General features: G+C 43.8%; 1 protein-coding gene across 2 annotated transcripts in view; it reads left to right on the top strand.

Moving 5' to 3' along the window:
* Positions 1–9,040, top strand: part of LOC117591086 (cytohesin-1) — a 64,556-nt gene extending 55,516 nt beyond the window's left edge. The window contains exons 2-8 of one of the 2 annotated variants that reach the window (XM_034284186.1): positions 2,011–2,143; positions 5,658–5,756; positions 5,871–5,970; positions 6,039–6,213; positions 7,506–7,711; positions 7,773–7,986; positions 8,058–9,040. In XM_034284186.1, the coding sequence (XP_034140077.1) occupies positions 2,011–2,143; positions 5,658–5,756; positions 5,871–5,970; positions 6,039–6,213; positions 7,506–7,711; positions 7,773–7,986; positions 8,058–8,210 (1,080 nt within the window). In that variant the 3' untranslated portion in view covers positions 8,211–9,040. The remainder of the gene's footprint in view (positions 1–2,010; positions 2,144–5,657; positions 5,757–5,870; positions 5,971–6,038; positions 6,214–7,505; positions 7,712–7,772; positions 7,987–8,057) is intronic. The other variant, XM_034284187.1, reaches the window with a different exon arrangement.
* The last annotated feature ends 4,958 nt before the right edge of the window (positions 9,041–13,998 follow it).

Raw genomic sequence — 13,998 nt, 5'->3', positions numbered from 1 at the left:
TCCACGACGTTCTTCCGATTTAATTCTTCTTTCACTGGTGGGTTTACTCATAATGAGGGCCGTGTTTGCTAGTGGGAGTGGGCGCCCGTCGCGCGCGGTACTGCCGCAAAGCATTGCTTCGCACGCTCGAAGGTTTCTACTTCGTCTCCTGTTTACGCCTCCTCTCCAACGCTCTCAGCGTTCGCATAACGCTCGAGGCGAACTCTGCGGCCGCTTCCCATGCCCTTGGCTCGGTCAGCATAATCGACACCAAGGTCTCGGGGGAGATCCTGGCGCCTACTACTGCCTCCATGCGGTGACGCTCGTGGTCAAACCGGTGGCATTCGAAGAGGACGTGCTGTGCGTCCTCCACTATACCGGTGCCGCACTCTGGGCACCAGTCCTCCGTCTCGTGGCCAAAGCGCTTAAGGTAGCTGCGAAAGCAGCCATGACCACTCAGCGCTTGGGTAAGGTAAAAGTCTACCTGGCCGTGCTTCCTCTCGATCCAGGCTTGCAGCTTCGGTATGAGGGAATAAGTCCAGCGACCTTTATGTGAACTGTCCCACTGGGTCTGCCATCTGCTGATGCTGTTCCTCCTTGCGGTAGCCTTCAGCTCGGCTCTTGTCGTCTCGCTTCCGCCCTGCGCAGCTGTATGCAACTCTGCTCTCTCCCTTATTAGCTCCCTGAGTGGGACTTGCCCCGCGATGACCAGCGCTGCTTCGTCCGACACAGTCCGGAACGAGCACGCTATCTTTAGGGCACACAGCCTGTACGTCGCCTCCACACCTCGCATGTAATTCTTCACCTGAGCGACTTTCGCCCACGCGGGCGCGGCGTACAGGATCTGCTTTCCGGCTCGATATAAGCACCGCCTCGGTCTTCTGCGCTGCCAGGTCCAATCCGGCGACCGTAACCCACGACTCCACGGCTCCACGGCTCGGACGGCCGCGTTGGCGAGCTCCTCCACTGCGGCGAGGTGCTTGGCCACCACTACTATGGCGACGTCATCCGCAAACCCCACCATGCTGGTGTTGGCTGGCATCGGTAGTCTCAGGACTCCGTCGTACATGGCGTTCCAGAGCAGGGGTCCCAAAACGGAGCCCTGAGGGACTCCGGCTGAGACTTTGTATGCCCTGGAACCCATACTGGTCTAGTACGTCAGCACCCTGTCGCTGAAGTAGCTACGCGCTTTCCTCTGTAGGTAACCAGGGATGTTGAACCGCTGTAGGGCCTCTAGCGTGCGGCTCCAATCTGCCGAGTTGAAGGCGTTCCTTATGTCAAGTGTCACCACGAGACAGTAGGATTTGGACCCTCCTCTCCATCTGGAACCAGCGCATGCTTCCTCTGCCGTTTTAACCACCTTGGAGATGGCGTCCAGCGTCGACTTCCCCTTCATGAACCCGTATTGCTCCGGGGATATGCCGCCTGCTGCTTCGATGGATGCACTCAGCCTCGTGGCGATCACCTTCTCGAAGACCTTCCCTATCGTGTCCAGGAGGCAGATGGGCCTGTAGGAGGATGCCTCTCCCGGCGGCTTGCCCGGCTTGGACACCAAAAGGAGCCGTTGCCTCTTCCACCTCGATGGGAACGTACCCTCGTGTAGGCATCTGTTGAACAGACCCATGACCTCGCTTGGGATCAGCGCTGGTGCCAGCTTCGTCGCTCGGTTAGGAATCGCGTCCGGCCCCGGTGCCTTCTTGGGGTTCAGGTCACTGCCTGCCCGCAGCACCTCTTCATCCGTGACCTCGCAGATGTCGTCCGGGCTGTGCTCGGGGCTCGGGAATGTTGTTATGGGCCGCCCTTGCGGGAACAAGTTGGGTCTGTTGGGGCTCTGCTTCCGGCGTTGATGCTCTTTACCACCATCTTGTAGGCGCCTCCCCAGGGGTATCTTACATGTGTTGTCATGTGTGTGTGTGCGTGCGTGCAGTTGTGGCTTGCCATTTCCTCAATCTATATTTATATGTTGATGATATCATGAATTCCATTTTTCACCATTTTAATTAGATTTTCTCTCCCTCTTCCTCGTTACAGCAAATCAAAGATGAATTATGCGAAGTTGTCTCGGAAATGGAGGCTCTCGATGTGCCCGAAGACTGCAAGCATTCCAACAAGGACAAACAAATGTCCATTGGGCGAAAAAAGTTCAATATGGATCCGAAGAAAGGTGAGCGTAAATAAATATATTTATAGATAAAGCTTAAACTATGAAAAATTGGAGACATTTTCTTAAAACTCTTTAGAGCTGCTACATTGGATAATCGGATTGTTTCTGCAATCGATTTCTAAGAGTTAGCTGAGTATTCTGTGAATAGTTTACAAACCCCAGCAATTTCTTTAAAACTCTGAATGCATTTTTCTCTGTACCCCCCAATGATTCACGCCGAATCAACATGCAAATGCAATATTGGTACAATTCAAGAGGGTTCCTGCTCTACAATCAGTTCGGAGTCCCTGACAATGTAGGGAGAGGGAAAGAGGGAAAAATGTAAATAATTTAAATAAAATCTCGACGACAGCGAAAATGACAAAGTCAGGTGAAATGCTTTATAATTGAGCCGATGAGTGATAAGGGCAGACTGCCATTGGCTATGGAGGTGGAGATTTTGGTGCGGTGCGGCTTGGTGACTCTCCATGAGAGTGTATCGCGCAGATGAAGAAGGGAAGGAGATGTGTGGTGTGGTGTGGGGGAAACACGTACGTCCAATAATAATTTCGACGTTAATTTAATAACGTAATGAGCCCGAAACGAAATTAAATTCAGCTCAAGCACCAGCAACAAAATGCAGCAGGGCCAGCAGTGGGAAAGGAGAGATGTAAATGCGGGTGTCAGGGTGCAAGGTGATGGTCACGGTAGGGCGTTCCACTATCTTAAAAGTCTGACAAATTTGACAGTTCGTCTACATCTGAAGTACGTGTACGCGTACGCTTATGGATGTGTCTCGTCTCGCCGCCAGTGTTTAGTTTAATAGAAATGGGAATGTCAATGCCACAATATGTACCAAGAGTTTGTCTCAGGGGAGAACCCTCAGACATCATTGCGTTGAAAGAAGGTATGGGATAGGGTAGGAGTACATTAGGGTGGGATGGAGAATCATATATGTATGTATGATGTTTGGGATGGTTAAAAGATGAAGGCCAAAGACATTTATGGTAGTTCCTCATTAGAAAAAAAGGGCTGGGAAGATCAAATGCTAAATGGGAAATTTAAATATGTAATGTGTAACTCTTTAGGTCTTTGGAGAAGAGAAGTAATCCAGTATTTTGGAACTCGAGAAAGGTTTAAGATCTCAAGCTGTATGAGGTAATGTAGCCCAACCGTTGGGTTTCTGTTGGACTCCTGGCCTCTTTTTGGGGAGTTTCCAAACGTCAGGCCACATCCTGCCTTAAATTTTGATAAAACTTTTTATATATTTCCCTTGCACATGCGTACAATGGTGGGGGTGACCCACATGCCAGCATGTTTACTTATCGGATACTTCTCCAAAAATCTCAATTTTTTTTGGCATATCGGACCACATACCTCCCTCATACCGCCTCCCTTCTGCCACTTCCCACCACATCCCAGAGCTTAGTGCAGAACACAAATTTTTAAAAGCCAATCAAATATTTACGTCAACCTCTCTTGGCCATAAATTAGCGACGAAAAGTCAAAATTAGGCCATGCAACATCTTCCCACTGCCAGTACACATTCGCAGCAGCAGCAAAGGGATGAGAATAGGTGCAGAGGAGAGTAGGCATATCCTGTACGGAATGCCAGCTATCTAGAGTGCTTGTCAGTCGGAGCACAATAAAAATGCTAATCCAAAGACGGACGACGACGCTGGGATGCGGATTCGCAGTCGGAGGAGTAGGAGTCAGTCCAATAACAAAAGCAAAATCGAATCCCAACCAGAGACTAGACATTTTCTTGTGGCTTATTAAAAAGCTTGCGCACGGAGAATATGTGGTGGAAGCGTTGGGTGGGTGACTGGATCGGTTAGGTGGCAGTCGTGGTGTCGTCGTCATTTGTCGCTTTATCGGCCGTTTATCAGCTATATGGGGAAATACACTCACAACTAGATACGCCATTTAGATAGACACAAAAAGAAAGAGAGGTAGCTTGCACACCCCCTGGATAGAGAGGAACACACAGACAACACACAGATACTTAAAATAATAGCCCACAAATGTGACATCCATAATGATTTCAAATGATTTCAGGGAATTGGAGAAGAGGATGAGGTTCATAGGGAGTACGAATCGAGAGAAGGCGCCTGCACAAGGTACATGCAACAGAATGGTGGGATAGTGCAAAAGAGCGCTGACCTTACCCTCCATTCGATAAACCCACAAATAGAGCGTTTTTGAGTGGTTAAGAATACTTTTTATTAAGAATACTTGTTATTAAGAATACTTGTTAAATTTTCTTAAATCATCTATGGTCCCTGGGGGGCGGCGATTTTAATCGTGCGTGATGCCTCCTGAAGTCCCCCAAAAACTTTTTGTTTACTAAAATGTCGAATATTGTGGCCCAAAGCAGACATTGCGCTCAGCCATCACTCCAGTCCTGTTGTGTCGCCCGCTCCTTTTGATTTTGCAGATTTCTCATTGTCGATGTCATTTGTTTGCATGATTATTGTTTTCCTTTTCAGTTGTCATCTTCAATGTCATCATCGCAGAATTCAATCTGCAAATCCAATTTCAACAATGCACGCCACCGTATAAGAATAAGACGAAAAGGGACGTGTGACCCGGTACTCAGTAATTTTACATTTGACACTTTACATTTTTTCTACATCTGTCAACTACATCTTTATCACGTCTCACGCCAACACGCTCTCTTAGTTCGCTCCCCTCGTCTAGAGCCGTAAACTACACGAAGCAGAGTGAATTAGAATGTGCAAAAAATATAAAAAAAACTGCTGGACGGGGTGGGTTTAGCCACTGCAAATTAATTTCTTTATTCTGGCTATAATAATGATCCAATCTGATCTGATAGATATGGTATGGTATGGTATGGTATGGTATCCTTTCCTCCAGAATGGCGTTTTTAGTTTGTTTTTATCTTCAAAATTGTGGATGTGGGAGATTTTCGCTCTTTGAAGTGGCGGAAGGGGGCGGGGCTAATTTTTGAAATACACTGGTTTCAGTGTGAGCATACAGCAGTCTAGAGGCAAATTTTGGTGAGTCTAGCTCTTATAGTATCTGAGAACTATCTGAGTACCGGGTATAAAAGTTGTGGCGCCTAAGATGAGTCTCACACGTCCCCTCTCGTTTACATTTAATAATTCCATTGTGATTCTATAGAGGCTCGAGTTATTCGATGGCGCTGCTTCCTCCTCCGTTCCTCGGGTCTCTCTTTGATTGGCAAATAATGACATCGTTACCGAACAACCGACCAACCGACCGACCGGGCAGTTTTATGAGGCGCTCCTTCTGGTCTCTCTTTTTCCTCGTTCCACGATGTTTATGGAGATTGCGCTGTGGTTTATGTTGCGGTTCGCTGGCTCTCCAATGAGACACAGATATCCGTATATGGAGGTACTTTATATGATTTGATTCTTGCTGCGCTCTTGGGCTTTCGGGTGGTGTTCGATTATCGATTACGAATACAGTGGACTCTTCTATGGGGAGACAGAAGACCCTATTGGAGTGTATATTCCATATCTTATATGCTTTATTTTCCTTCAATTTGCAGGCATTGAGTATCTCGTAGAGAACCGACTGTTGCGTCACGATCCCCAGGATGTGGCGCATTTCCTCTACAAGGGCGAGGGCCTCAATAAAACGGCCATAGGTGAGTGGGAAAACCCAAAAGTCATAACTTTACCTCCAGCCCAGTTGCTTGCTCAGGAAGGGGTTGGCTGGTCACAAAATTGAATTAAACACATAATCAACATTTATTTTCCAGGCGATTACCTCGGAGAAAAGAACGATTTTAACGAGGATGTCCTCAAGGCCTTTGTGGCGCTACACGATTTTACCAATCTAATTCTAGTGCAAGCCCTAAGGTAAGTCCACCCTCCACACTGTTAAATGAACTATTTTTTCTAATGGCAGATTCTCCACTTTTTTTCAGACAATTTCTCTGGTCATTTCGGTTGCCCGGCGAGGCTCAGAAAATCGATCGAATGATGGAGTGCTTCGCACAGCGTTATTGCCAGCTAAATCTGGACATTTTCACCAACACGGACACGTGCTATGTGCTCAGTTTCGCCATTATAATGCTTAATACATCGCTTCACAATCCATCGGTGGGTACTACACAGAGGGACTATAAAGGGAATAGGCAGAATGTTTTCCAATTTGTAGGATTAGGAGTGGTTTACATAGATCCTACCTTTAGATCGTAGTTGAGGTACAGAAACCTTTTTCATAAGTCATTCATCAAAGGTTATTAAGTGCTATAATCATCCAAAAATACCGCGCAGAACTATTCTGGTCTGCTCAATTTTGTTGGCCCACTTCCCATTGTTTGATCGGTTGCCTTTTCCCAACCGGATGTTCGTACTGTTGGCAGCAGTCAGTTCTTGCTTATGCCAAAAACCGAAATAAAAAACGAGAAGGGACGTGTGAGACGCTTCTTATGCGTCACAACTTTTACACATGGTACTCAGTACTACAACTGTACCTTAGCGGTTTTTTTTGTCAAATTTTACATTTTTTCTTCATCTGTCATCTACATCTACAACACTTCTCATGCCAACACTCTCCTTTAGCTCGCCCCCCTTTCCTAGAGCCACACACTGCAGAGTCCCGGCAGAGGAACGCGAGAGGCAGAGGCCGCACACTGCAGAAGCAGAGTGGAATGAGAGAATGTGCAAAAAACAAATATAAAATGCGGGACGGGGTGGGTTTAGCCACTGCAAACTAATTTCTTCATTCTGGCTATAATAATGATCCTATCTGATTTGATATGGTCATTCCCTACAGATTTTCGTTATAGATGTTCACCCTTTCGCGGGGGCGGAAGGGGGCGGGTCTAATTTTTGAAATACATTTGTAACCGAAGTCTGGATGCAAAATTTGGTGGCTCCAGCTTTTATAGTCTCTAAGATCCAGGCGCTCAACAAGACGGACGGACAGATAGACAGACAGATAGACTCGGCTATTGATGCTGATCAAGAATATAGATACTTTATGGGGTCGGAAACATTTCCTTCTGTGCGTTATTCGCACAAATACAATATACCCTATTTACTCTTCGAGTACCGGGTATAAAAAGCGAAAAAGCAATGCCACGACGAGTGGCCCGGGCCCGTGCCCTGGCCATGATGCCCTTGATCTTCAAATTGAATTCATATTTGCCGGCTGTCAGGTCACAAATACCGACGACGACGCGACGCACCGATTCTCTTCCGCATGCTTCGTGATGGACAGGGTCCATCAGGTTCGTCCGATCGTTGGAGAAATTACACTACTAGCATCAACGGACAGTTCATGGCATATTCCAGGGAACCTTTGAGAGACAAATTTCTGGCTAATTAAGAGCCACATGACGCACTAATTAAAACAGTCAGCCCTTGATTCTATCATCTTTCATTAGGTCAAAGACAAACCCACCGTTGAGCAATTCATCTCGATGAATCGGGGCATCAACAACGGCGGCGATTTGCCTCGCGGCCTTTTGGAGTCCCTCTACGAGTCCATACGCACGGAGCCATTCAAAATACCCCAAGACGATGGCAACGATCTAATGCACACCTTCTTCAATCCCGACAAGGAGGGCTGGCTGTGGAAGCAGGGCGGCAGGTGAAATGAATCAATGGCAATTCCTTTTAAATATCCATACTAATTTTGATAATTTTTGCAGATACAAGTCGTGGAAGAGGCGCTGGTTCATATTGAACGACAATTGTCTCTACTACTTTGAGTACACCACGGACAAGGAGCCGCGTGGCATTATCCCGCTGGAGAATATATCGGTGCGGGAAATACACGATCGCAGCAAACCGCATTGCTTCGAGCTGTTTGCCTGCGGCGGGGCCGATATAATCAAGGCCTGCAAGACTGACTCCGAGGGCAAGGTGAGTGCTTTTGGATATACAAGAGTGTCAAGAAGGAATACTCATTTTAACTTCTTTCTTTTTCGCACTAGGTGGTGGAGGGCAAGCATACCGTGTACCGCATGTCAGCCGCTACGGAGGAGGATCAGCAGGAGTGGATAAAGCGGCTAACGCAGTCCATCAGCCACAATCCGTTCTACGATATCCTAGTACAAAGAAAGAAAAAGGCGCTCAGCAAGAGTTAGTATTAAGACAGAGCTAAGCCTAACATTTGTCTTGGATCTCAGTGAAACCCTGCAGCGCGTGTGTGGCCATGGCGGCAGCGGCGTCCGTGAAGGCGACTCTCCCCATATTAATACATATACATACTACATTTTATTTATACACATATACTATTCGTTGTTCATTATTGTGTATGTGGGTGTGTTTGTGTGCATGCGTGAGAAATTTCAATATTTAATAATTGCGAGAATATCTCTGTAGATTGTTCAATAGATTAGATTTTGTAGATTGTTGTATGCCCCATGTGGTATGGTTTGTCATCTGTTTGATCCACACTCTGCCGCCTACGCCACTACGCCCTGCCACACGCCGACGCACTCCGAACCTCAAAATTTGTCTCTATTGTTGTGATATAATTTATTTAAGCATTAAGCAATACAATACAGAAGAAACATAAACAGAGATCATGAAATTGCATCGTTAAGAAATACACATCTAAAACTAAATCATTTTCAAATTAGTGCAAATTACCTTTAGCTGCTTCATTGTACGCCTAAGTCTACAATATTTCTTTCAAATTAGAGCACGAACTACTTAAGCTGTAACCCCATGTACCTCCATGGAACATTTATCTACGATAGGTAATTAGATGGTAATTAGAGCTATGAAACATATCCCAGCAGCCGCCAAACCCCTCATTGATTACTCGTATCGTATGTTTGTTTGATGCAAATGAAAAATGGATCAGTAACTTTTGCTTGGCAATTATTATATGTATTGTGTAGACAAAGAAAAGCAAAAGCGTTTCCTTTTCTAAGAATTGTATTTGTATTGTAAATGTAATGCTAACGCTCAACCACGAATGAAAACTGAAAATTGTAAAAAATGTGCATGCACTCTTGAATTAACAGATCCAATACAGAAATGCATTTATATACATACATACTTGATGGAACAAAGATCTGATTTAATGTCTGCTTCCAAATCGAATGATTATCGAATATTGTAGAATTAATTGAAGTTGAATGAGTTTGTCATTTTTAGTCTTTTGTAAATTCATTTCGTATTGCCTTTTGTAAATTTAAATAGTAAAGAGGCGAACAAACCTCAAAGTGTTCCTGCCAGGTATGAAAACGTTGTGAACACAAATCACATCCACAAAGAACTCCGATGTAAGACGCTGTTATCCATAATAGTCGATTGTGATAAGCATTGAGGACAGATCCTGTGTGGTTTGTTTTGTTTCGCTACTGATGGCTACGACTAATCGATATCTAGCAAGAATATTGTTTGAATTTCACACCTGGGACTTTCTTGTCATAGGAAATATTTGGATACAACAGTCCCAAACATTTCTGCAATATTATAATTAATTTAGCTATCTTAACCGTGTCATACCCGTCTTTATTAGCACATATATACTCACTATTTCATAGATTAATGTAGTCATATGTACATAAAGACATTTCTTAAAAACTCTTCGAAGGCACTCATCCGCGGCTCAACTCGGATTCAGTGATCCACGAAAGTAGAACTCCAGCAAGGGAAGTAAATCAAATTGTATAGGTTGGGCGTACGACTATATGAACGTGCGTTTTAGCATTATTAATGAACCGAAATCAATATTTGTACATAACACTATGTTACTTGTCTAAGTATGCCAGTTAGTAATACCATAGCATAGTTTTTTTGTATTTCTTTAGCTGTAACATATACGGAATATTATAAAAAGTTACATATGTATATACATAAAATATATATTGTACCTATATATAGTTCATTAAAAAATTAAAAAATATAATCGTAGTGGTCTCTCACGCGAGAAGGGAGGGCACACCCAAGTCTGTCAAGAAATAGCGGAGAAAATAAGGTTGTGTAAGACTGTGGAGAATATCTTGATCCTTTTGAAAGATTCCATCAACCATGGCATACTTTCGGTGTTTTTTTTATGGCAAAGTTTGGCATAATTTCGGGCTGGCATTAGTCATAGCACTAAGCGCACAACTCATAGAGAGACACACACGAGACTACGGAACCGACTTGAAAAGAAACGAGAAGGGACGTGTGAGACGCTTCTTACGCGTCACAACTTTTATACCCGGCACTCAGGACTACATCTAGATGTAGAAGAAATCGCCAACCAACAATTCACATTACAGAACACGTAGTAAAAAGCCTACTAAATAAAATGCATCAAAAAAATTGGATCAGTTAATCGTATTTTCCAATTTATGAGATATTTAAAACATAAATAAAATTGGTACTTTTTTGGACAGCCACCAAAACTGGTCATTGGGACAATAGTGCATCTGCACCTCAGCGGTGTTTTGTCAAATTTTAAATTTTTACTTCATCTGTCATCTACATCTACAACACTTCTCACACCAACACGCTCGCCGCCCTTCCCTAGATCCACATACTGCTGACTTGCGGCAGAGACAGAGGCAGCGCCCTCACACAAAAAACGAGAAGGGACGTGGAGACGCTTCTTACGCGTCACAACTTTTATACCCGGCACTCAGGACTACATCTAGATTTAGAAGACATCGCCAACCACTAGATATCGTTCACATTACAGAACACGTAGTAAAAGCCTTCTAAATAAAATGCATCAAACAAATTGGATCAGTTAATATTTTCCAATTTATGAGATATTTAAAACAGCAATAAAATTGGTACATTCTTGGAACGATGGGTTTCACAGCAAATTTTTCGAAAGTGGCGCCATCTATGAACATTTCTTGTACGCAACTTTGATGGTCCAATGGTCTCCACATTCTGTGCAATAATGACCTATGGGTTTCACAGAAAATTTTTCGAAAGTGGCGCCATCTAGCGTTAAAAACCGAGTCTTGGTTAAAACTCGGAAGAGTCAACGCCAGGGGGAGGGCAGAGGCAGGGGCCGAGTGAAGCAGAGTGTGAATGAGAGAATGTAAAAAGAGCAACAAAAGCTGCGGGACAGGGTGGGTTTAGCCACTGTAAATTAATTTCTCCATTGTGGTTATAATAATGATCCGATCGGATCCCAATTTGGTGATCTGATAGATATGGCCATTTCCTACGGAATGGCGGTTTTAGTTTTCTTTTATCTTCAAAACTGTAGATTTTCGGAAGTTTTCGCCCTTTTGCGGGGGCGGAAGGGGGCGTGGCTCATTTTTGAAATACACTGGTTTCAGTGTGAGCATATAGCAGTCTGGATGCAAAATTTGGTGGCTCTAGCTCTTATAGTCTCTGAGAACTAGTTGACAAACTATATATATACTCAAACCATATCATAAGCGGTCCGCAAACTATATCATAAGCTGCCCGCAAACGATATTGTAAACGATATTGTAAGCGGTCCGCAAAAGATTTGCCGAAAAGCTTGGCAGCTTCCAAAAGATATCAAGGATTAAGGATATAATTTCTTTAACTTCCCCATTTATTATCCGATACTGATGTGATGCATGTCCTCGTGAGCGGGAGAATCTCCTAAATGATTTGAATTCATGAAGGACCTCAAGACCTGCGGCATTCGACTATTTTATGCTATTTTGTAACATAAAAAAATGACTATGACCCCTAAGCACAACTCATAGAGTGGTCAAACCGAGTTAAAACTGGCTGCATAATCAGTATAGGGGATTGGGTCCCAGTGCCTTTGGCTATTGGTGAAAGAGCCTTCGGCTGTGAGAGTTTGATGGCAATGATGGCGTTTGGCTCTCATGATCATTGAGCTCAAAGCGACTCGCAAAAACAAAGTTTTGTTTTTCCTTTTCAAGTCTGCTTCGTAATTTCATGAAGCCACCTTGTTGATGACCATTAGTTCACCACGCACAAAAAGACAAGCGCTAGAAAGGGATATGGTGAAATTACTGATATGTGACGGATTCACCACAGTGCTTCTCATTCGAGGAACACCTGCTTGTCTGTCGTTTGCCGAACGTTGACGAAAGAGGTTGTGTTGCGCACGATTTTTTCACTTCTTCCTTTTCTTCATTGTTTACGAATGAAGACGTAAGCGGAAGACAATGAAATATGCATGCAACTACTATTTTATTTTGGATGTGCATTCTAATGTGTATGTAATTGAATCTTCATTTAATTAAATCTTATTTAGAAACAAAAATGTCTGCAAAATATTTTTTGCTATGCCGCTTTAAATCTTTACTTTGCTGTCAGCAGAAACAATAAAAGCGAAGAGTGCAGAACGTAAAACGTTTGCTATCTCTCTCTAGCGCTTTCTAGATGTTATCTCGCTTGCTTATCTCTAGAATAAGCTAGTGCATGGTATTTCTACCATGGAAAGGGATAGAGACAAGATTAGAGAACATGTGGTGAAAACATACACATGCAAAAGTATGTATGCACGGTTGAAAGTGAAAATGGCCAAACGGTAAGTAATTTATTAAGTTTGTGTGTTCTATTAAGGAACTAAGTCTATATTTGTAGTTTAAAACTAGCTCTTATTGGAAAGGAAAATTTACGAAGTCTTCAAATTTGTCAATCTAATTGCCGATCCCGCTGCAAAGCCGCCGCCGCCACAAGCACCGGCCGTTGTTGTAACAAGCGCAGCGTTGTCTCCACAAGAGCCCAGCAGTCCGCCAGAATGTCTCGAAATTTTGAAAAACGTTTTGATAGGTAAGGTAGCAATTTAAAAGTATTTGATACATATATAGTATATACATATTATAGTATACAACGAACACTTCTTTTTCCAGAGTCGCCCCTTAATACCCGAAAAGGCACCAGATTCTGAGGCGGGAGGGAGGTCCATGTGTGTTCGAAAAATTTTGCCAAAGCCCAACCTAACCTTGAGAACGGGCTGCACAGACACACAAGCCAGCAAGGAAGACCCCAACGAAAACCTTCATATATGCAATCATCTTGCTTGGCGGACTCCGACTCTGTCAAAGAAAACCGACGAAAACCTAAGTGATACATACTTCTAATTGAAAAGTTATCTATGCCGCATATGAAAGTTCCCTTCGTTTTCGCAAATTCATTGTCAGCCGAAGGCTCTCTCACCAAGAGCCGAAGGCACTGGGACCCAATCCACTATACTGATTAGGCAGCCAGTTTTTACTCGATTTTCACCCAACACCAAAACAGGTTCGTAACAGGCTCTTTTATTACCCTAAGATGTCAAACTATCGGTTGTTTTGCAACTTGTAGAGACAGATAAAAGAGAGAGGAGCTACTATACTCGATGGTCGTCTAATTTCTCAACGATCGATAGTAACGCTGGTGCTATCGATTTTTTCCCAGCCCTGGTCACGCTGCGTGCGAAGCCAAAAACCGCGTTTTTGTTTTTTTTTTTTTTTTTTTTGAGGTTTTATGTTACCGCTCTACCCTTGGGTAGAGGGGGATTATTTGGCCGCCCGCCTTTGTAAGGTGGAAATCGCCACGTCGAGATATGTAACTTGTTACAGTTTTACTCCAATTTTGTCGATGAACTCGATTAAAGTTTGGTACGAGCTGATTTGTTCTTTTTCAAAGAATTTATAGATATTATTATATTTCCTTAGCGATGGGTAGTTTAGTCTTGTTGCGTTGTACTTGGTACAATTAAAAATTATATGCGATGCGTCATCGATAGTATCGCAGGTATCACAAATGTTAATTGCGACTACGTGCATTTTGGCAAGTGTGTGCCTATCAAATGCACTGCCGCTAAGCAGTCTATTGATCCTTTTAGCGCCAATGGCGTTTACCTTATTTATATTTAGGAACCATGGTTTTGTTGAGGTAGTGGGAAAAAGTGAGCAGTATCCTCTGCGTTTAACGCTGGCAAACTCGGCATACTCTCTCTCCCATTCTTCTTTCAGTATT

Source organism: Drosophila guanche, unplaced genomic scaffold (assembly GCF_900245975.1).
Source record: "Drosophila guanche unplaced genomic scaffold, DGUA_6, whole genome shotgun sequence".
Taxonomy (NCBI): domain Eukaryota; kingdom Metazoa; phylum Arthropoda; class Insecta; order Diptera; family Drosophilidae; genus Drosophila; species Drosophila guanche.
The sequence above is the reverse complement of the archived record's forward strand: the minus strand, read 5'-3'. Positions and strand labels throughout refer to the sequence as shown.